General features: G+C 47.3%; 1 protein-coding gene across 1 annotated transcript in view; it reads right to left on the minus strand.

The window, feature by feature from the left end:
- The window catches only part of DPP7 (dipeptidyl peptidase 7), a 1,979,246-nt gene that overhangs the window by 182,812 nt on the left and 1,771,451 nt on the right, over positions 1-24,983 (minus strand). The window contains exon 10 of the mRNA XM_085611261.1: positions 4,707-4,771. Coding sequence (XP_085467387.1) covers positions 4,707-4,771 — 65 coding nt within the window. The remainder of the gene's footprint in view (positions 1-4,706; positions 4,772-24,983) is intronic.

Consider the following 24,983-nt stretch of genomic DNA (forward strand, 5'->3'; position numbering starts at 1 on the left):
GAGAATCAACGATCCATTTATCCTTGGCAGAAAGGATCAGAGGCCCAGGAAGACTGCTTTAAGCTCCAACAGGTTTATGTGGCATAAAGATTCCTGCTCCGAACACTTCCCTTGGACCTGAAGTTCCTGGAGGTGAGCTCCCCATCCTTCCATGGAAGCATCCGTTGTCATCATCAACAATGGTTTTGCTGGGAGGAAGGACAAGCCTTGTGAGAGATTGCTTCTAAATGACCACCAGGACATTGCCTTGATCATCTCTGGCGTGACTGACACGGTGTCGTCGAAGGAGCCTCGAGCTTGAATCCACTGGGAGTCGAGTTGCTCTTGAAGAGGACTCATCCGCAATCAACAGTGAGGTATTGAGATTGAGACCCAGAGAGTGAAAAAGGCTCAGACAGGCTTCCGTGGACTCCCTGGCGCCCAGAAAGGATGGGGCCTTGACCAACCAGTTGTCCCGGTAAGGTAAAACCTTGTGCCCGGAACGCTGGAGATAGGCCTCCACTGGCACCAGACACTTGGTGAAAACCCTGGGTGCTGACTTTAGCCTGAAAGGTAGCACTTTGAGCTGGTAGTGGCACCATGCCACTTGGAACCTGAGGAAACAATGGTGCTTAGGATGAATGGGAATATCGAAGTAAGCATCCAGAAGATCCAGGGAGGTCATGTAATCTCCTATACCCAAGAGGAGAAGAATCTGCTCCTGGAGCGACAACATCCTGAAAGGCTGACTTTTGGTGAACTTGTTCAACAACCTGAGGTCCATAACATGCCTCCATTTCCCAGTCTTTTTCTTTATCAGAAAAAAGTGAGAGTAAAAAGCTAGGTTGCACCAACTGCGCGGCACTACTTCGATTGCCTGTTTGTCGAGAAGGAGATTTATTTCCCTTTTGGGAACCGCTAGATGGCGGTGAGCAGTCTTTCTTGGAGGGAAATTCGGAGGTTGTAGAATAAATTCCAGAGTGTGACCATGGTTGAAGACATCTTACACCCATCTGTTGGAAGAAATGGTGTTCCATTGAACAAAGAATTTAGAGACTGGGGTGACGGGTGCCTGAAAAGTCTGCCTGAATCATGGGATTTTCCTCCAGATGCAGGATGCCTTCGTGTAAGCTGGTGCGGGCGTCTGACGAAAGGACTGCGCCGAATATTGGGCCAGAAACCCTGCTGATAGTAAGGCTGAAAGCGCTGTTGGAGCGGGGGCTGAGATACAAATTGGCCCCTTCCTTGAAAGGAAGAGAACCCCTTCTGCTGCAGATTGGCTAAGGATTTCGCCATATCTGTGTCTGATTTGATCGAATGAAGCGCCTCATCTACATGCTTACCAAAAAGGTTCTCACCATCAAACGGCATGTCAAGCACCTTAGCTTGGACTTCTGGGAGGAATGTTGTTGCCTTCGGCCAACCTTGTTTGCGTAGCACGGCAGCGCCTGCCATCTGCCTAAAGGCGGTAGAAGAAATGTCCATCGCTACATCAATGACTTTCAATGAGGCTCTCTCACCCTCTGAGAGTATTGCCTTTACCTCCTTCTTCTTGTCCTCGGGCAGAAATTCTAGAAAAAGAGCAATGTCCGACCACATCTGCCTGTCATACCTCCCAAGGATGGTCATGGCATTGGAGGCTCTGATGGCCGTTGTCACCAGCGCGGAAAATCTCTTCCTAATATTGTCTAACCTGTGGTACATGGCAAAACAGGGCTCTTAGATCACTTTTGGGTGGCTTGCATAATTAAGGAATCGGGCTTTGGATTGCCAATGAGGCATGCAGGAGAGTTCTCTGGTGTCCAGTACTTTTTGTCTAATTTCGGAATGACCACCGGCACAGAAGCTGGAGTTTTCATCAGCTTAAGGCCTTCCTGCCACAGGAAGTTAACAATAGGGATTGCCCTAACAGAACGCTGCGTGGCAGCTTTGAACTCATACAAGCAAGCGGAATGCTCCTTGACCGGCATGGGGATATCAAAGTGTTTTGACGCCCTCTCTAGAAGATCATGGAAGCATTCGATATCTACTGGAGGTGAATCAGCCACTCGTAGGGTGGGAGAAGGCGGTGTGTGTGCCACATAGTCCATCCATTCATTATGGACATTAGAAACCACTTGTAGCTCTCCTTTCTCCAATTGTTGATCACCACTGTCTGATATTTAAGCAGGAATCTGCAGGAGCTGTAAGGATTTCTGTTTTGGTGGTGCAGGTGGAGCTTCCTGATCTGAGATGACAACAGGATCCTCCTGTAGAGGAGCTGGTTTTTGAGCTACATTAGCATCCGGAAAACGCTTTTAGTAGTCACTGAGCATCATATGCAAGTCCGTGACCAGAGACATAGGAACATTAATGAAGGGTTCCTGCTGATGATCCTCATCTTCTTGCTCATAATAAGGGTAATGCTCTTGAAAAGTGTCCAAGCGATGCATGCCTGTGCTGCCTCTGTCTGAGAAGGAAGATTCACCCTCCAAATAAGCAAAAGAGTCATCTGGTTGCTCTTCTTGCTCTGATTCTTGGCACTTGACTCTCAGTTGAGAAGGACTGTATGTGGGGCCATAAGGACCTTCATCCTACAATTCCTGGAAATCAAGGAGGCAGGGGAGAAATCTTGGAGAAGTCCTACAACAATGAAGGAATTGATTTTGTAACTGGCAAGTCCATTTTCCTCGTCGATAGAATCGTCGTCCGTTACTGCGCCGACAGTGCGGAAATGTCCGTCGACAGGGCGGCGACACTCGTCGACGACGCAGCACCCAACTGAACTGTCGACAGCGAAGCCCTCAACGATGTGTAACTCCTCACAGAAGATGGCAACATCTATACCTCAGTTTTCGTCAACGCCACAGCAGTCGTCGTCCTGACCGTCAACATCGTTGATGTTGCTGAAGAAACCTTCGAAGGAGCCCTTGTTTCAACGGTCGAAGGCAGAGAATGCCTCGTCGACGAGCTCGTCAACGGGCAGATTTTCTGTGAGGGAGTATGTGGTGCAGATTGAGGTGCAGAGCCAGATCTCTTTTTGGCATGAGAGGAGCCTTTTTCACCCTTTTTTCCACAGAAGACTCCTTGCTCTGAGATCTTGACTTTTTTGGATCTCACTGGACAGAAGGAGGTTCTTCTTCCTTTCTTTTCTTAGAGGAGGTATGAGGCCTCTCCTCAATCGCGGAGTCAGAATCCTTAACAGATTTTCTCTTTTGCAACCATAGGAGACGTCCTCCCTCCCGGTCTTTGAGGGTGTTTGAAGAAAAGGTCCGGCAGTGCTTACAGTCTCTAGGCTTGTGATCCGGATAAAGGCAGTATAAGCACTCTTTATGAGGAACTTCAGAGAAGAGTCTGGACTTTCCACAAGCCTTGCAGACCCTAAACAGCCCTTTTTTAGACTCAGACATTCTGCAGCAAATACAGAAAGAAAAGGGTAAACTCACTTTCTAGCGGCACCTCAGTTGAAGAGAAGGTTGAGGAAAAGGAACTGCTGGCTGAAAGTTGAAAAGTTCAAGGTAGAAACACTGTGACTGAGCAGAGCTCAGGGAGACTACCTAACACACGACATGCAGTAAGAAATCTGAGGTATGGTGGCCCTGCAGGGATGGATACTCTGGGTCTGTGATGTAATTGGCTGGAGTTTGGATGTTCTTTAATGAGGTTAACTGGTTATTAAATGCTATTGATTATCAAGGGAGATTAGCCCTTAAGCTTTATACTGCTATTTTACTATTACATTGGGACTCCCACCATGACAACGGGGAAGATTCAAGCACGTGAATCTATAAGGAATACAATACTGGCGAATGGTGAAATATGTTTTCTACCAGCAACATCCACGAACCACCACAAGCTGTGCTAGTAAGGGGGATAGGCTGAACTTTAGTCCCAAAACAAGAGACTTCGGGCCTGATTGAGAGTTTGGCAGACAATTTAATATCAATTAGGGCAACAGAGCACTTTACTCACTCAACCTGACGGACATTCTGACCACCAGACATAGAGATGTTCGTCTGTCCCACGGACTTCTCTAAACACTGACAGAAACCGCCGTCATGGTGGCTCCTGGCAATGATGGAAATGGTTGACGGGTTGCTCCATCAAGCATATCGACCGGCTATCAAACTTTTCCAAAGTTTTACATTTTTCAAAAACACAATGCACATTCAAGACATTTTTTAAACTAATGGTCCCCATACCAGGAGAGGTGATGGGGGTTCTTTTTTAAAATGTGTTACTGCCCCTCACATAACCTGGTCGGGACGGTCAACAAAACAAAGCCATCCACCCTCCCACTCTTAATTGGGCAGATGTTCGGATGGTTTACCTTCAACAGAAATACCCAGGGGAGTTTGTCAGAGACAAAGCCAGAGTAGTCTCTATCGTAGACATACTGGTTGTCAGCCCACCTCAAAATCGACCAATAGTTTGGCAGAGAGGGTACTCCATCATTGCAAGTATCTGAGTAGGTACAGAGAATGCTGCAGAAATGTTTTCAAACGGCATTGAGGAGTTCTAGGAACTTGCAATTTAAGACACTAAGTAAAGGCAGAACCAGTCATCTGACATAATGTACATCAATGTGGAATCCCCTTCAACTTGACCATAGGTATTTATGAAGACAAAACAGATGCAAATGGGTACGAAATTTCAGTGCTGTTAATCCAATATGATAAAAGGTTGGACAACATAACGCTGCATCAACATTGACTTTTAAACATGCAAAAAAATAGAAAAATCCTTACCCCGCCATTCGCCCAAGGATCTAGATCTCCATTTGAAAAGATGATGTTACTCGCTGCTTTAAGATCTAAAATTATAAATGATAGACACAATTCGGTTCATAAAACACAAACACAATAACAGAACTGGTAAAAAAAGGTATTTTCACAAGAGTAATTAATTATGTAGTTTTCTAGTTATGCCTTAAATTATAAAGAGAATTCAAGTTGCCTATGTGATAACAATGGTTTCCCTCTTAAGCCACTTTCAATTTCTATTTTATACAAACGTTCCTATTTAAGCCTCCTATCATGAACACTGTGGTTGCAAGATGGGGAGGTTTGATTCTAACATTAGCAGTAGTCTTTATCAACTAAGGATCTGCCTCACAGTCACCAATTAAAAGCAGGGAAAGTCGCAGGAAGAGGCAGGGAAACCCAAATGTAAAATGGTGGAACTTTTTGCCAAATTTACATTGCTGTGAGGAAACATTGTGCTGAATGGAGATGGGGCTTGTCAGTTCAGCTGTCCCAGTGGGGCTCAGCGAGGACAGAGGGACTCCAAGAAAGGCAATACTAAGGGCCTACTCTCTGGGGAATTTCAGTTGTTTCCTAGGGCCTCTTGTGTCTCTGCCAGGTATGAATTCTGCTAGGCAGCCCAGAAGGGCTGCCAGCAGAGATATAGACATCAGCATGGCAGTTCTTGCATGACCATGTTAATGTCCAGCACCATCTCCCAAGACTATGTCATTCTTCCATTAAGGCATGGTCGCCCTTGTAATTAAAGGGAATTCCTGCCAGCTTTCGCCTGGCGGCTTGGAGGCAGGGATTTGGCCTGGATGGAAGTGGTGCCACCAATCAGGTCTAAAGCCTTTGCAAAGTAGTTTCGTGTTCTCTATCTTGGGAATCTACAATTAATAATTAAACCTTGAATATCTCTTTTGAGGAGCCTACGGCACTTGTACAAAGAAAAAAAGCTCTCAAAATGACTTTGGAATAGCAGCATTAATGAGATTTACTATTTTTGAGAGAAGTACAATTAGAAAATAAACTATACAGGAATTAGGGGACAAGAGAGTGGCACTGACAATGGGGAAAATATCTTAGAGCTAACAGCGTTAATAAAGGTTACTTTTTGCTACTCTACTGTTCTTGCTCTTTACCATCCTCAAATTGCATTGAGATTCTAAGCCAAGTGAGAACAAGAACCCAGCATTGTGCAGAGATCTACATTGACTATCTTACATTGCTCCAGAAGGATGCATCAAAGAGCGTGGTAATGGTATATGGTGTGTTGGGTAGCTGTTAGACCTGGGACCATTGGCGTGAGTCTCCCTTCCATTTTTTTACTGATTGCCTCCTCTGTTTTTGATATGTTTTGCTGGTTTAGATGCTTTGGGCACTGTGCCACTGCTATTCAGTGCCACTGTGCAAGTGCTCCCAGTGGTAAATTGATGTTTGATTAGTGACTCCACGATAGACTTATTGGATTTACGTCAGACCCTCATATTGTGCACCACTTGTGCCCAGGGCTTGTAACTCAAATGCTGCTGGTGGGCTTGCAGCACCGATTGTGCCACCCACTGAAGCAGCCCATAAAGTGTAACTTGGGCCTGCCACCGCAGAGCCTATACGCAGTCTGGGACTGCTGTGTCGACTCGGCAAGTGCACCCACTCGCCAGTCCTGAAAACTTCCCTTTTCTGTATATCAGTCACCCCTATGGTAGGCCTATGGGCAGGGTGCGTTGTATGTAAAAGGTAGGTCATGCCCTGGTGCGCGCGGCGTGACCTGATAGTGAATTACAATCTATTTCACTACTGCAAGGCTACTTGTTCCCATAGGCCAGAACGGGCGGTTTGATTATAACATCTTATAATCCTAACTGACCCGGGACGAGGTAGAAATTCGAGTTTAGTATGCCTGAACTCGGAATGATAAAATGCATCTTGTAGTAAAGTTGGTTTTAACATTCTGTGTTTGAAAATACTACTTTTAGAAAGTAGGCATTTTCTTACCTAACCATCCAGCCTGCCTCTGCTAGTGTGTGTATTGTGTGTCTGGTTTTGTGAGTGACAGGGTCTGGGGGGCTCCAGGAGACAGGGTGAGTCAGCACTAGGCTGATCTACCTGAGGAGTGGTGAGAGGAGTAGCACCAGGGCCTGAATAAGGCTGTGCCTGCCTTCCACAATGCTGGCTCCACCTCCTGGGGTGCGTCTGATGACTCTGGCCTACTCTGACGAAGGAAGAAGTTGTGCACTGGCAGAATGCACTCGGAACTGGTTTGGACTAGGTACAGGACCCTCTGCCTTCAGAGGACAAAGGATTTCTGACCAAGAACCCAGACCCCAGGAAGTTTGATCACCTCTGGGAACACAAGACGAACCTTTGCCAAGGAGAAGAACTGAAGGAAGCTGCAGGAGTTTGGACTGCCGCTCTGCCAGTGTGCTGTTGTTGGGTTGGCCTGCAGTGGTATCTTCATTGCCAAGGAAAGGAGAAGGAACTTTTACAGAACTTTCATCATCTTGCAGAATATTTCTCCAAGGGCTTGAACTTAGCTTGACTCCTGTCTGAAGTCTCAGGGATACAAAAGACATCACCCCTTCCGCTTGCTTGCTTCTGGAACTTGCTGTTTCAGTCGCTACGGAAGGAATCTGCAACACGAATGCCAGCGAACGTCGCGGTAATCTGCATCGAAGTCGTGAGCATTGCTCCGACTTGTACACGTAGACCGACGCCTGCGGCTGTGCAGGATCGACTCTGAAACCGACATCATCGCGAAGCCGATCCTCGACGAAGGTGGCCAAGAACTCATCGACACCGTGAATCGTAAGGAACCATGGTATCGGCGCTAACGCAAAGTCACCTCCTGTTCGGTCAGGAACCAACACCACCCCTGCCTGTGCAAGCATCCAGGACACCGACGCATCATCTTCCCCGAAGCAAGGAACCGACGCTGCAACGCGCCAACGACACCGCATCTCCCCAATGCCGTGAGCTGTCTTTGATTCGCTTTCCAAGGTACTGTTCTGTGGGGCTCTGTTTTGACTCCAGGCCCGACGCTGCGCACCTCACGGTCGGTGCCGTACTTTGGGAACTCTTTGATCTTCGACGTCGTGATAACTCCAGTTGGGGTTATCTGTTGCTAAAGACTGCTTTAAGTGAACCCATTTTTTAATTACTTCTACCATTGCGAAGTACTAATTGTGATTATAGTATTGTGGATTTTTGTCGTTTGTGGTCTTGTGATAAGTCTATATTAAGAATACTTATTTTGTTACAACCCGGTGTGGTGTCCGTCTGTAGTGTTGTCACTGTATTACTGTATGTGCTCACAAATGCTTAACACACTGCCTCTGAGATAAGTCTGCCTGCTCATGCCAAGCTACCAAGGGGGTAAGCAGGGGTTATCCAGTAGTGTAATCCCCTTTGCCTGACTTAGATGCAAGGGTCCCTATTTGGACAAAGGTGAATACCATTGCCAACTAGAGACTCCGAGTTCTAACAGTAGCCCATGTAGCTGCCTAACATATGTCTCTGCCTAGAGATTGCCTTGGTTGCTTCTTTAGCCATTGAGGAGCATGCTTTGACACCGGATGGATGTTGTGTTTCAGGCAGAGTGTACCAAAGGGTCATGGGTGACATACATCTAATGGTTTTAACAGCCACTTGGAATGCATAATTGCTGCAAAGGATGACAAAGGGCTGGTCTGATGAATGTAGATCGCTGATGAATCCATACTGAGGTGCAGGAATGCTTGATGTCCAGAATCTGCAAGGTCTCCTCAGCCAAGGATCCATAAGTACACACAAACCTTGTATGGAGAGCAATCTTTCCATCACAAGGTACTTTGTAAATATTTTTGGATAAGAAGGAAGCTTTGATCTGGTGATTACGTCTCTCCCTTTGAAAAGGCTGAAAGATTGTGCGGCCAAAAGTGCCTGCAGCTTGCTTATGCTCCTGATGGATGATATGACCACCAAGAAGGACATCTTCCACAAAAGGTGTTTCATGCTGTAAGAGGCCATTGCCTCAAATGTTTTGTGCATCCACTTTACAAAAACCAGGATCATGTGTTAAGCGGAAGCAGGGTGTCGTACTGGAGGACACAACTGCTTTATGCTCATAAGATGCCAATTGACTGTTGTGGAGAATGATTCCTTCGCCATTATACTCTGATATGAGTTGAATGTCATATTTATAGAACGCGGGCTGTCACCCCGAAAGGAGCATCCTGGAGCTAGTCGGAGGAGGAGTGAGAGGAAGCCACGGGGGCATTATATGAGGGATAGGCAGAAATCGTCAGGAGATCCAAAGATCCAAGTTTTCAGTGCTTCCTAAACTGAGTCTCAGTTTTTAACATTCTCAGGTGAGTTGGCAAAAGGTTCCAGGCTTTTCTTGGTTGGCGGATGGTCACCATGAGTCAGACATTAAAACGGCGATAAGATCTCTACCGAACAAAAAAGCACCGGGTAAATATGGCCTCACGGCTGTGTTTTATAAAGAATATGCGGATCTCTTAGCGCCCTACCTTTTAGAGGTGTATGCTGAGGCGCATGAGCCTGGCGTGCTGCCTCCGTCCTTGGGGCAGGCTCTGATCATTACACTACTTAAAAAAGACAAGGAGCCCTCTCAATGTGACTCTTACCGCCCTTTGTCGCTAATTAATCTGGATGCGAAAATCTTAGCAAAAATACTGGCTACTAAACTTCAGCCGTTGATGCCCTGTCTAGTGCTGCCGGATCAATCCGGCTTCATACCGGAGCGATCTACCTCTCACAATCTGAGAACCATCTTTGCCTTGTTACATATATTGAATCCGGATCTCCCTGCTGCTGCAGTCATGTTAGATGCTGCTAAAGCATTCGATTCTATTGAATGGCGATATATGCTCTATATTCTGAGGCGGATGGGATTCCCGAATGCGTTTTTGAGATGGGTGCAGCTGTTGTACTCTGGCCCCTCGGCACGGGTGAGGGGGTTCACATCGGAACCGTTCTCCATCAAAAGAGGAACTTGACAGGGCTGTCCTCTCTCACCGCTTCTATTCGCCCTCATGCTCGAACCATTGGCGTGTGTGATTCGGCAGCAGCACAGGGAATCAGCGCTATATTTTATTCATCGCCCTGTTGGCATATCCTTCTATGCCGATGACATGGTGCTCTTTATTCGCGAACCGCACAAACACTTATCCCCCGTCCTGCGGGGATATATCCGTTTTGGCCTGTTCTCTGGTCTCATGATTAACTGGGACATGTCAGTGGTGGTCCCTCTGACAATGATGACAACTCTCCCGCAGATGGAATATCCGCTGATATGGACCACAGAGCCTGTGAAATATCTCGGAGTGTGGATGCATCGGGACCCGGAGGTTGTCATAAGGGAGAACTATGGTGTGGCTTGTGCATCCCTGGAACTCCAGGTGGACAAATGGCTGTCACTACCATTGTCCCTTGCAGACCGCATCGCTATTATTAAAATGATTATTTTACCAAGGTTTTTATACCTCTTTTGCAACATCCCGATATGACTCCCGAAACATTTTTTTCACACAGTACGAACTCATCTACTCAGACTTACATGAGGCGGTAAGCAAGCTAGAGTGGGCTGGAACACACTTACTCTGGGATATGCCCATGGAGGATTCTGCACACCAGATTTATACTTGTGCTATCTCTGCGCACAGGCGCAGAATGCCAATCACTGGTTCCACCCTAACGCCTTCACACCTCACGTTGTGGTGGAAGATGGGGACGCACACCCTGTTCTGCTGAATGTTATGCTCACTAATACCCGTAGACACACTCCCAGGACAGAAATAAACCCCTTAGATGCTACCATTGCTGCTTGGCAGGATATAGGTAAACTTGCGGACAAACTCCCAATATATGCCCCGGCTTTACCGATCACACACCACGCATCTCTCTCAGTTGCATAGGAAAAGGGTCAAATACGTTCACTAACAGCAGCCGGTATTGATTGTATGCAGGATCTCTTTCCGGATCGGCGATTTCTTACCTCCGAGAAGCTCCAATACATCACTAATCAAACACCCTTGTTCCAATTCACTATACATCGCCTGCGACTAGCGCTCAGAACACACTATAAATCGTTTCCTATAGAACCACCCTCACTGCAATCCTTGCAGCGCCTCCTGATAGCCCCTACAAAGCGGAAACTGATTACTAAACTGTACAGGGCTGTGCGAGATGAGATGGCACGAGGTGAAGATCGCAGTTTAGCTCGGTGGAACACTAGACTAGACCCCCCCCTTGACACCGAAAGACTGGGAGCACATTTGCGACTTAACTGGCAGACTAACCCCCAATGGAAATCTCAGAATCATCCATTTCAAATTTCTTCACCAAATCTACCGTACACCTCTTAAATTACATAGAATCGGCCTTCGGGATAGCAGTAGGTGCAAACGATGTGGTCGTTCCGATGCTGATTTCTGGCACCTGGCATGGCAATGCGATCTTGTTATGCAATACTGGGAAGAGGTGATAGTGTGTCTCAAGGCCACGATTAGGCTAAATCTGCAGTGCACACCTACGATCTGCTTGCTGTGTTTTGTGCAAAAAGTGAAGGGCGCGGTGGGGAAGTTCTTGAGGATTGCTCTATTACTGGCGAAACGACGAATAGCACTAACCTGGGAAAGCTCCCTGGCCCCACGTACTGAACACTGGATAAGGGATATGGTATTTTGCAAAGAAAATCTCGAGCTATATGTAGAAGAACTACCTTCATCATCCAAGCCCAAGGACATTTGGGAACCGTTGAGGCAATATCTAGTAACGAATGCCCAAAGCGATCTCACAACTGTTGGTTAAAAGGTATCATTATGTAACACACACCCTTTGCTTTGTGGTCTTGGTGTAGTATTTGGTGATTAATCTATGCACATGACAACTGTGAGGTGTACAATTTTGGTTTGTTGTGTTTGATTGTTTGATGATTATCCCCTGCCCTGCGTGGCAGCATTGTGATTTGCTTTCTCTTGAAATTCAATAAAAAAAGATTTATTAAAAAAAAGAAAAAAAAAAAAGGTTCCAGGCTTTTGTACCCATGGCAGCTACTGTTTTTCCTCCATTTGTTATATAACTAAAGTGTGGGGGGAGGGGGGGGGGCGGGGGGTGGTTGGGGAAGTTTGCTGATAAAGACCTAAGGGTCCTGCTCATGGTATAAGGGGTGAACCTAGCTGAGAGGAACGTTGGGCTGAGGTTTAGTGATGCTCTGAAAGTGATTAGGGGAATCTTAAATAGGATTCTCTTGTGCAGTGGAAGCTAGTGCAGGATTTTTAGAGCTGCGGATGTGGAGGATCTACACGGTAACTTCTGGACTAAGCAGGCCGCAGCGTGTTGCACCACTTGTAGTCTTTTTAGCGTTTGTTTATTGGCTCATGCCAGGAGGCTGTTGCAGTAGTCTAGGCGCAAGAGAATCAGTGCTACCGCAACTGTTTTCCTTGCAGTGAGGGGGATAAATTCAAAACATTTTTTTAAAGACCTGATGAGGTTGAAGCAGGTCCCTGCTACTGTCAATGCGTGTGGCCGGAAAAAGAGAGAGCGGTGTCGAATTTCACCCTAGGTCTTTGGCTGTCTTAACAGTGGTGGGTGGTGGAGTTGCGCCCTCTGGCCACCAAGCGCTCGGCTGGAAGGGATTGTATTTTCCTATTAGTAGGATCTTGGTTTTGCCTGTGTTGCACCTGAGGTGGTTGTCCCTCATCCATTGGATGACCTTGGTTAGGCATCGTTTAAAATTGAGTTCAGCGTTGGTGGAGTCGGTGTCCAGGGATAAAATCAATTGTGTATCGTCTGTGTAGGACGTTACATCTATCTCAAATTAAGCTATCAGGGAAATGAGTGGGGTCATGTATACGTTGAACAACAACGGACTGAGGGAGGAGCCCTGTGGGACTCCGGTTGCGATGGTATGTTCCGCAGAGAGGAAGGTTCCAAGGGACACAGCTTGCCTATGATTGGAGAGAAAGGACTCAATCCATGCCAATACGGTATTAGTGATGATAAGATGGTCATCCAGGACGGTATAGCAACGGAACAGTCGTCTGTTGCACTAAGGGTAGGTTCGGGCTCAGGATGGAGTTTGTTGAAGCCCTATGAGGCTGCATTGGGAGAGAACAGTAGTCCCCTGTATTGGTAGTGCTGATTTCCCAATATAAAACTGAGTTCTTTTTAGTTTTCCAAGCTGTTAAATTTGACAGCAGTCATTACCTGACAAAACATCAGCATCTTGAACTTCTGCAGAAGGAGGAACTCATTTAGACCACAGAGATCAAAGATAGCACAAAGCTCTCTTACTTTCTTCTTAACAACAGAGGGAAGAGAATCTTTCTCTGAACTTAACTGCTCCTAAAGGAAACTGCTTCTCTACTGCCTGCACACATTCTTCAAATGCTGAATAGAGCAGAATCAGCCTGAATGGAGGTGGCAGTGGTGGAAATGAACCAAAGGGTAGCAGCATGCCCACAAACCTATAGGGGCATCTAAGTCACCACTATGGCCAGGGAGTAGATTTCTCCTGGTTTTTAAAGACTGAAAAGCCTCCACTGGCTGGATGTGAAGGAGGTCTCACTGGTTCTGCTTCGAGAGGCCTCAGATATTTAAAAAACCTGTCTTGTAATGCTGTCAGGTAGTTATGTGACCCAGATGTAAAGTATTATAAGACCAATTCTGTACTAATGTAATATTTGTGATGGTATGCCATTCATGCACTTTAGTGTCATACTGCCTCTACATTGTTCTCCCCAATATGTAGGTACACACATTACAAGTTTAGTGAAGAAAATGCCACAGACCAGTATGATCACCTTAATGACAGGTGAATCCTCTCTGTAGATAAATTGATTCTATTTAAGCTTGAAAACTGAGCCCTTGTGTGTACATACCACATATATAATATTTTTACCCATGTCCTTATCTCCTTTACCATATGTAGAAAACATGAATATTTAATAGTACTATATGATGTCATCACACATACACAAGCTAGTCTTGGATAAAGTCTTGCTCACAAGCTTTTTGGTTTCATGAATCTGTTATATTTTTACTTGTCTAGCCATGTAGGCATATCTCAGACACAGCTTAAGTAAATGGACCTATCTCAGCCCAAAAGTAAAAGTGCATACAACATTGGACAATTGTGAATCATAACACATGTACTGTATATTGTGCAAAACAATACCTCCTCATTCTTTTGGCGTAGGTGTGTAGGAAAGTAGGATCTGCTTTTATGTTTACACCCACTATTTCCCTGGTGCTAAGCTGTTTTTGACTAGTCTGACTGGGATCCTGCTAATCAGGACCCCAGTCTATCTGCTTTCTCCCTTAAATTGTTGTTTTCAATACTCAGGTACACACCAGATTGGATACTGGGGTACCTTTTTCAGTCCCTAGTATATGGTATGAATGTACTTAGGGCATAGGTACCCCAGAGGTCTACCATGGGCTGAAGCATGCATTATGCCACCCATGGCAGACCATTCAAAATGGAACTACAGGCCTGCCATTGCAGCCTGTGTAAGCTGGAGCTAGCACCACTTACTAAAGATACAGGCATCCTATATCTAGGGTCACTGCACGTAAAACCTATAAGTCACCCCTATAGCAGGCCTTATCAATCCTGAAGGCAGGGTGCTTGGTTTTAAGTGTGAGGGTGCCCCTGCATGAGCAGGACACCCCTACAGCGTACGGAGTACATTCACCCGGGTTGTTAGTGAAGTAGCCATATACACTATATAGAGGGGCACCGCGTAATTACGCGATGACCATCTTAAAAACGTCTGCAACAAATCCGAACATGTTTGGTATCAAACATGCTGAAATCATACCATGTTGGAATCATACCGGTGTGGGAGGTATGATTCCAGGCACTGAAAGAGCTCTCCATTAGGCTCTTAGTGTCCTGGGACCAGCCTTCTAGACCCGGACAGCACAAAATGGTTGCTGCCGACCAGAGACACTATTCTGCCCTCCTGCTGTTGAGCCAAGCTCGAGCAGGGGAAGGCACATCAATGGGAATCCTGTCACAGGGAGGAGAGACCACCTCCCAGACAGGATTTAGTGTATTTGGGCAGGGTGGATGTGCTTTCCAGCAGCACTCAGTCTGCATGAGGGGCACATTGTGTGTCCCCATGCATAGTTCAGTTCAAACCAGCTCTGGGAGCCGTTGGCTCCCGCTCTGGCGCGAAACTGGACAAAGGGCATGGAAGTAACTTATCCCCTGTCAAGACCCTCCCCTGGGAGGGTTCCCTGAATCATCCCAACCCTTCCGTAAGGGTACATCCTCCTGAGGCTCAGCCGGGAGAGACGCGACTTTGTTTGTTCATTTGCGAATTTGCACAGCATCTTTTTAAAAACTCCTTTTATACCTCTTACTTGATTGCCTGCTTTTATGTGTTTGATGTGATTTTATCCTTGGCGTCCTGTTTTTCATCCCTGTTGACAGTGCAGTAGTGGAGCTTCAGTGCCTGCGCTCTGCACATGCGCACTGACTCTGTGGGCTGAGGGGGTGTGTGACACCTGGACCAATCGCCGAGCACAAAGGGGCATTTAGAGGCAGAATGGCGCGAGCGCGCACTACTGCATCTTCCTGAGGCTCAGCCGGGAGAGACGCGCCTTTGTTTGTTCATTTGCGAATTTGCACAGCATCTTTTTAAAAATTCCTTTTATACCTCTTACTTGATTGCCTGCTTTTATGTGTTTGATGTGATTTTATCCTCGGCGTCCTGTTTTTCATCCCTGTTGACAGCGCAGTAGTGGAGCTTCAGTGCCTGCGCTCTGCACATGCGCACTGACTCTGTGGGCTGAGGGGGTGTGTGACGCCTGGACCAATCGCCGAGCACAAAGGGGCATTTAGTGGCAGAATGGCGCAAGTGCGCACTACTGCATCCTCCTGAGGCTCAGCCGGGAGAGACGCGACTTTGTTTGTTCATTTGCGAATTTGCACAGCATCTTTTTAAAAATTCCTTTTATACCTCTTACTTAATTGCCTGCTTTTATGTGTTTGATGTGATTTTATCCTCGGCGTCCTGTTTTTCATCCCTGTTGACAGCGCAGTAGTGGAGCTTCAGTGCCTGCGCTCTGCACATGCGCACTGACTCTGTGGGCTGAGGGGGTGTGTGACGCCTGGACCAATCGCCGAGCACAAAGGGGCATTTAGTGGCAGAATGGCGCGAGCGCGCAGCGGGCGCGCCAGGGGCAAGCCAGCCCGTCTGCGCCCGTCCGCGCTCGTTTCGCGCCCGGTGCCGGACACTCTGCTCATCATCCTCCCTGGGGGAGAAAAATTTGGTCTAGGAAACAACTGCTCGACCTGTCCAAGTCGAATTGTGTAAGGCCTACTTGCTTTTCACTAGACAGGCTGTCGGCAAAGGGTGGAAACCCCTGCGAAACACAGTGTGAATCCTGTAAGTTTAATCTGCCTAGACCGGCCCTAATAAAATCGCTTGATACTTCTATAAAATCAAGTGCTAATACCTTGGATACTGTTCATGGGGAACAACCCATCAAAGCAGCTCTGATAAACTGCAGATCTCTGCCCAAGCATGCTGCTGAACTCTGGCTGCTTCTAAAAACCTCAGGTTTGGATCTGCTATTTTTGACTGAAACTTGGCTGCGAGAAGGGTCGAATCCGGACATCTGTCTGACTGTTCCCTTGGGCTATAGAATGGTTATAGCCAACAGAGCTGACAACAGACTTGGGGGTGGTCTGGCAATAATTCTGAAAGAGGAGTGGGAAATTTCATATAAGAAAATAGCAGAGATAGGTCCCATTGAGACCTTGTCCTTCCAAATTAAATTCAACAAAAATCTTTCAATGGCAGGACTTTTAATCTATAGACCCCCTAGCACTCTGACTTCCTACTGGCCGCTACTATTTGATTGCATCGCCAACCTATCGTTACGCTATTCCAACTACACTGTGCTAGGAGATTTTAACGTACATATGGACCTGGCTAATTGCCCTCTGACCTCTCTAGTAGGCGATGCACTAAAAAGTTAAAATTTTGTGCAAAGAGTTCAATCCCCTACTCATGCAGCTGGACACACATTAGATCTCATTTTCACTAATGACAGGACCATCATTGTGGAAAAGCCGCTGCCAGTAACCTGGTCAGACCACATGCTGGTCACATTCAAGCTGGGACTGATGCGCCCTGCTAAGCACTGTGGACCTACTATAGAAAACAGAAGAAACTGGAGGAAAGTTACTCCTGATTCAATGAGAAGTGAACTAGCCAATACCACTCCAACTCCCTCCGGAAACTTCACTAGAGATTCCTCCCTCTTCAATGCATGGCTGACCTCTGCCCTAGACAAGATAGCCCCGATTAGATCCTGTAAAGTACCTAGGAGTAGGCCTTCAGCGCCTTGGTTCAATAATGAACTCCAAATGGAAAAAAGTCATTGCAAAAAGCTGGAGCGTATTTGGAGGAAAAACTATGAAACCTCAGCTAAAGAGACTTATAAGGAGGCACTGAGGAAATTTCATACCCTCAAACGTAAAACCATGAGAGACTTTATGGCTAAACAAATCATGGAGGCAGAAAACTCCCAAGGGAGATCTTTAAGATAGTGGAGAGTTTCTTGAAACCTCAGACCCTAAAAAGCACCGTCCCGGCGTCTCTTCCGCTGTGTGATGAACTAGCCTCTTTCTTCCATGACAAGATTGCAGCCATCTACTCTACCTTCCCTATTACGGATGAGCAGGCGATGCCTCTGGTATGCCATTCAGTCAAATGGTCAGACTTCCGTCGGTATGAGAAGGACGCCTCGCTGAGGGATTTAATGAAAGTCAAGTCTGGATGCCCTTCCGATCCCTGCCCGGCTAGAATACTCAAACTTCTAGCCCCCGTAGTTAACAACACGCTGAACAATGTTTGGAATACCTCACTGGATACGGGAATCTTCCCTACTGAATGGAAGAAAGCTTTCGTCCGTCCTATTCTTAAAAAAGAGGACGCTGATCCAACAGAGCTGAAAAGTTTTAGACCGATCTCTCTGCTCCCTGCCCCAGCCAAGATTCTGGAAAAGGAGGTCCAGAGGCAGCTGTCGGATTTTCTTGAATCAAATAGCTGCCTGCACGACTCACAATCGGGTTTTAGGGCAGGTTACAGCACCGAGACAGCTCTTTTGGAGGTGGCAGAGTCAATTCGTGAGACGATGTATACAGGAAACTGTGCCATGCTTGTGCTGCTCGATCTGTCGGCAGCTTTCGACACGGTCTCCCATAAGATCCTGCTCAATAGGCTCCACTCACTAGGAGTTACAGGGACCATGTTACGTTGGTTCCAGTCGTTTTTGGAAGACAGATCTCTACAAGTCTTCCTTCACCCACATGTTTCCAGCTCTAGCACACTGTTACAAGGGGTCCCACAAGGATCCGCCCTGAGTCCATCCCTGTTTAATGTGTATCTGGCTCCACTGGCATCTATCGTGGAAGGTTTGGGTGTTCGTGTTGTTTCATATGCTGACGACACTCAATTTATTTTCTCCTTCAAAGAGCAGAGTGAGAATGCTTTTACCAACTTCAGGCAGTGTCTTCTTAATATCTCATCCTGGATGACGGATAACTGCCTGAAATTGAACACTGACAAGACCGAGATATTGTTTTTTAATCAGCCTCTCCCCCCTCAATCCGAGCTCTGGTGGCCAGTAGAATTAAACCCTCCACCAATTCCGGTCAACTCAGCCAGGAATCTGGGTTTTAGAATTGATACCCAACTAACAGGCAAGGCCCAAATATTGCACATATCTTCACAATGCTTCTGGAAACTGAAGGCACTGCGCAGGTGTCTTCACTTTCTTCCTATGGAATGCAGGAAGACGGTGGTCCATGCGCTCATCACCGCTCAGTTAGACTATGCCAACAGCCTTTTCATTGGTCTCCCCGACTATCTTCTGAGGAGACTTCAAAAGATCCAAAAGGCTGCTGCCAGACTTATCAGAAATGTGCCCCTACAGTATCACATTACCCCCCATCTGCAAAGCCTACATTGGCTACCGGTTAAAAAAAGAGTGATGTTTAAGGCTCTGGTCCTAGCCCACAAAGCGCTCAGAGAGGTTGGTCCTCTCTATCTGAGACGTAGGCTCCAAAAATATCAGAATGCTAGAACTCTACGATCTAGCAACTTGAACCTCCTAGCCATTCCACGCTTTAGAAAAGCAAGGTTGGGAGGCAGAGCCTTCACGGTAAAAACAGCCATGCTGTGGAATATGATGCCTAACCCCCTGCGTCAGATAAAGGCGGAACTACCTTTTAGGAAGGCCCTCAAAACATGGTTGTTTGGCCTTTCCTCTACCCTCTAACTCCTTGACCTCTCTCCTGGTCTCTCCCCCTCTCTGGATGGATGCTAGCGCCGGGACACCTCCGTTGGAGGTAGCTGTTGCGCTTTACAAATGCTAATAATAAAATAATACTTAAGGGCTTACCTGTGGGTGGGTCCCCAGATTCGTTGTGGGACAAGATTCAGATCAGACACCACTTCTTCTTCTACCGTCTGGGCACTCTGGACTTCGCTGGACTTCGTTTGGGCTCGACTTCGTCTCCCTTCCAGTCTGCTGCATCATCTGTGCCTGTGCACCATACAGGAACCTTTCAAGGCCTGTGGGCATCAAAGACACCTGATGGAATCTCTCTGTGAAGGAGTCACTTCCCTGCATTCGCAGGCACTGCAAATAAGTTGACCAGTCTGCTGATCCTGAGCTCCTCCAGACTCCGAAAGTTTCTACAAACAGGTGGTGGTTCTCCACAGCTCCCATGGCCTGCCCTGCCCTCTCACCAAGTTTGAGGTCAGTATCCCTCATAGGGGTTGCAATAACCGAACCCCTGTGCACCACAGCAACTTGCAGTTGCAAAGGCTTTCCAAGAAGAACTTCGGGCTCCAAGCAGCCCCAACCTCGAGCACATTCAGTGACCAGAATATTCAACCACACCGCATCGTTGTGCATCGAGGTCTGCATCTTTTAGTGAGCTGCTCGAGGTCCTCCCACGACTCTAGTACCTCCTGCCTGTGGATCCATTTGAGAGTCACTTTGTTTCTTTTGGGCTCCCCTGATTGCTCAGGGCCTGCCCTGACTCCCCTGCTTGTGGTGAGTCCCCTGGACCTTGCTGGTCCTGACGTTGCACCTTCTTCAACCTCTGTGTTGGTTGCATTTGCCAAGGCTTGTTGGTGCTCACGCTGAACACCGACCCCTCAGCACTCGACAACCGACGTGGGACAGCTCGTGTACAGCTCCTGGTCTTCCTCAGCATCGCCTGGTCCTCACAGTTGCAGAGTCAAGGTCCTCGTCAACTCTCCTGCAATTCCTGACATTGGTGGGCATTCGTCTTCCAGATCTCCTGGTCACTCCTGAGTGACAGACTCTGTCCCCTCTGCTTACAGGTACCTCTAAACTAGAATCCACCTTCGGACTCCACCGGACACTTTCTCCTTCATCAGCAGCAGCACTTTCCTGAAGTCCTCCATAGGGTTCGACAGTGGTTTCCAACATCACTTCACACCTCTGCACCCAACTTCCCAGGTGTAGGTAATGTGGATACTAGGGTGTAGGAGAGTAGGATCTGCTTCACATGGGTACCCCCACTTTTTGTTGGTGTTTCGCAGTTTGTCGACCTTAGTCTGGCTGTGGCCCTGCTAATCAGGACCACAGCCTAGCTGCTTCCTCTCTAAAATGGTTTCCATGTACATTAGGTACATATCTAATTGGATTCTGGAGTGCCTTATAAGCCCCTAATATATGGTATACTATGTACCTAGGGCATAGGTACCTCAGAGGCCTACCAGGGGCTGAAGCATGTATTATGCCACCCCTGGGAAGCACTCCAAAATGACACCACAGGTCTGCTACTGCAGCCTGGGTGAGGTGCTGCTTGCACCCCTTACAGTGGTATAGGCTACCTATATCCACCTATATATACAGACACATATAAACCTATAAGTCACTCCTATGGCAGGCCTTGACAATCCTGAAGGCAGAGTGCTTGGTTTTGTGTGAGAGGATGCCCAAGCATGAGCTGAGCCCCTCTGCAGTTTTCGGAAATACTTTCTTATGGCTGTTCTGTGATACAGCCATACCATATACTCTTAAGTGCATTATAACCTTGCGGTAAATGCTAACTTTGGAATGGCTGCATCAAAACATGTCGTGTTTGGTGTCAAACATCTTGGAATACTACCCCCCCGCCAGTTCTGGCGGCGGGGTTAGCATTCCACCCTTCTAGAGGGAGAGACATGTTCACACTGGTCTAACCCGGTAGGACTTTCCTGAGCCCTGGCATCACAAAATGGATGCCTCTGCCACAGACACTGGTCTGGCCTCCTGCTGCTGACCGAAACTCCGGCAGGGGAGGCCTGGCCAATAAGTTTCCTGTCGAAACGAGATGCAACCACCTCCCCAGACAGGCAGATGTGTATTGGGGCTGGGCGGGAGCACTCTCTGGTGCTTTGATGTTCTGCACTGGGGGCACATTTGGTGTGCCTGTGCATAGTCCAGTTCAAACCGGTTGCAGGGGTACCTGCCACTGCTCTGGTGCGAAACTGGACAAAGTAAATGGATGAAACCACCCCTCTTTCCAAACCCTCCCATAGGTGGGTCCCTAGAGTATGTCCAAGCCCCAAACTTAGTATAAGTATGGGAACCCAGTCCTTGTGACTTTAGATTACCCTGGACGAAACTCTGCAACATATATCCTGGACCTTCGACTTTCTATCTCGACTAGAAGACGGAAGAAAACTCGTTTGGGGTCAAGGAGTGACTCCCCTGCTTGGCAGCACCAAAGAAGCAACTGACCGGTCTGCAATTCTGAAGCTCTCGCCGGACGCCGAAGTCTCTGCATCCCCAGAGGTGGATTTCCAGACTTCCCCCAGGCTACCCTGAGACACTTCTCATCTTCACGGCAGCAGCAGTTCTTTGCAGGCCTCCATTGCAATCGATGACGCGACCCGACACCTATGCACCCGGCTTCCCTGGGTGAGGTAACTCGAGTACTCCGGTGCTCCCGTGGGTGCTAGCCCTAGAACTTTTTAAGTCCATAAGGTTTGGTCCTGACTCGATTCTAAGTGTCCCTAATCTTTAAATTTCCAACTGCGACATTGCCCATAGAAGCTAACGGGAGCCCACAGTTGTGTTCACACAGTGCATACAGTCCCCGTGGGTCCCCTCTACAGGCTCTAGGCCTTGTGTCTAGTTCAGTCGTGGTTCTTATACCACTTTTTTGGTATATGGTTTGGTACACCCCTAGGGCCCAAACGTGTATTTGTGCTATTACTGTTGATTGCTAACTTGTAACTTAAGAACTTCAAACTCCAGTCTCATAGAGAGACTAGAGGGGTGTGTTTTATCTTAAATACATATATTTTAAATATATACCTGGCGTGGCTGTCCTTTCATTTGATCATTCAAGAGATTAAAGACTGGTAAAACAAGCTGCTTTACATTCCTTCAAGACTTAGCCTGAAGGCTGCTCTCCATAGCCACCACTAGGATAGCTTTCAATAAAGGTTGTCATTAACCAATTCACCATAAGGGGTTGTTTGGACTGATACAAGGTACCCACGAGAACTAGTGGACAGCATATATAAGGCCACCTTCTCACATTGGTGTGCAGCATGTGGGATTCCAGCTTACCAGATAATCTCAATTGAATTGATCAACTGAAAACCACTAAAGGTACCTAAGGTTCATATAATATCAAGTTTAGCTACAGTAACTGATAGTAAGGGATAGCACACCCTTTCTACAACTCAAGAGAGTTTAGTAGGCCACACTAGTGTATGTAGTGCAATACACCACACCACATTAGTAATGTCTAGTCAGCCAGTAACCAGTGGGTCCCTGCCAGAAGCCAGTGGGCTTCTGCCCTATAAATATGAGGATCTCTCCTTTGCTCAGCTTAGGGTCTTGTGTTCCATTCGGAAGCTGAAGACAGGCAAAAGCCCATCTACCCAGCATCTCATAAAGATACTTAAGCTGGATGATATCACAGGGCCTAGTGGGCCTGATGGGGTAGACAGTGTGGGTGGGGCAGCAGGCGAGGGTGGGCCTAGGGGTAGCAATTCCCCTGACCCTACCTCTAATGCTGACCAGACTGATGACAATGATCAGAATCTGGTGAACACAGCTCTCCTGGATGAGGATGAGGAGGATGACAACAATGCTCCTGCCTTTATTCCTCCAGGTAGAGTTGAAAATAGGGCTAGAAGGGATAGATCTCTGTCAAGGGGATCTGTCCAGTCTAACTCCTCTATAGGGACCTCTGTCTCTTCTCACAGAGGGAGGGAAACCTCCCAGGAGAGGAGAGAGACTGCTGAAGTATGAGCAAGACAAGTTCAACCTCAGAAAGCAGCAGATGGCCTTAGATCGGGAAGCCCTAGAGCTCTACAGAGCTAGTAAAAAGGAGGGACTAGAGTCCCTTGGTGGCAGCAATTTCCCTAGAGATAGGGAGAGGTCTTATGACCATAGAAACCTAAGCAAGATTGTCTCTCCCTACCAGAGTGGGGATGACATCCACAAATGGATAACTGCCTTGGAGAGGGCCTGTAAAGTACAGAAGGTCCCTCAAGGTCAGTGGACAGCTATCTTATGGCTCTCCTTTGCAGACAAAGGTAGAGATAAGCTCCTCACTGTAAGAGAAGAGGATGCTGATGATTATCAAGTCTTGAAAAGTGCATTAATTGAAGGGTCTGGCCTAACCACTGAACAGTATAGGTTGAAGTTCAGAGATACCCAAAAGGCACAGAATCAAGACTGGGTGGACTTTGTTGATTGTGCTGCTAAGGCTTTGGAAGGTTGGTTATTGGGCAGTAAAGTGTGCGACTTCATAGGATTGTATAATCTAATAATGAGGGAGCAGATTCTTAATAACTGTTAAAATCAGCAGTTGCACCAGTACCTGGTAGACTGATCTGACCTCTCCCCAAGAATTGGGAAAGAAGAAAAGACAAATGGGTCAGAACCAGGGTGAGTCAGAAGGTACAGAACCAAGGTGGTGACCCAAAGAAGCAAGATTCCAAGAACTCTGATAAGGGTGGGGACAAGGGCAAAGACCAGAAGTCTTCTCAAGGGCCCCAAAAATCTTCTTCTAATGGGGAGTCACAGTCAAGTAAGGGTAAAGGCCAAAAGAAACCTTGGTGCAAAATCTGTAAGCAGAAAACTCACTGGACCAGTGACTGCACCAAGGCCAAAGAGAATACTCCAGCCACAACCAATGCCCCTACGGCACCTGCTCCCCCTAGTGCAGTTACAGTTGGTGGTGGGGAATACACAGAATACGGGTATAGTAGGGTTGACCCTGGGTTCTGAGCTGGACTCTGGCCTAGTCAGAGTTCCAACTCAGGCTGTGCTTGTCAGTGATGGAGGCATGGATATGTCCCCCTTTGTGAGTCTCAGTAACTTGGGCAAATACAGACAGCAGCCTTTGATAAATGGAGTAGAATCTTGGGCATTCAGGGACACAGGAGCAAGTGTCACAATGGTGACTAAAGATCTTCTGGATCCTGGGCAGATTATACTTGGTGAAATGTACCAAGTGACCAATGCTAGCAATGTCAGAACAGACCATTCTCTGGCAGTTGTTAACTTCTCCTGTGGAGGGGTAACTGGCCTTAAGAAGGTTGTGGTAAGTGCAGACCTACCAGTACAGTGCTTGCTTGGCAATTATCTAGAGACTTCAGCTTGGGCTGAAGTGGAGCTCAGGACACATGCAGAAGTGTTAGGGATCCCTGCACATGTCTTTGCTGTGACCAGGTCACAGGCTAAAATTTCTAAAACTGGACAGGCCCTGGATTCTGGAATAATGGACCAGGTGCCTCACAAGAGGAGGAGCAGTAGGGTTAAGGCAGAGCCTTTCCAACTGACTCAGAAAGCTGATCAGTCTCCTCAGGGAGATGATCTTGAGCCTGAAGAAGGAACTGTCCCAGGGGAGCTTGAACCTGACCAGGTTGAGTTCTTGGGGACAGGGGGGCCTTCCAGGTCTGATCTTAACCAGGAATAGAAAAACTGCCCCTCTCTTGAACCCCTCAGACAGCAAGCTGCTGATGAGGCTGCTGGGAATGCTAGTGGCACCCATAAAGTTTATTGGGATGATGGACTCCTATACTCAGAGAGTAGAGACCCCAAGCCTGGTGCATCCAGGAGGTTGGTTATACCACTGAAGTTTAGGGGATTCCTATTGACACTAGTCCATGATATTCCCCTAGCAGGACACCTGGGCCAGAACAAGACTTGGGACAGAATTGTTCTTCACTTTCACTGGCCCCACATGTCTGAAGACACAAAGGAGTTGTG

Source organism: Triturus cristatus, chromosome 1_2, assembly GCF_964204655.1.
Source record: "Triturus cristatus chromosome 1_2, aTriCri1.1, whole genome shotgun sequence".
In the NCBI taxonomy this organism is placed as follows: Eukaryota; Metazoa; Chordata; class Amphibia; order Caudata; family Salamandridae; genus Triturus; species Triturus cristatus.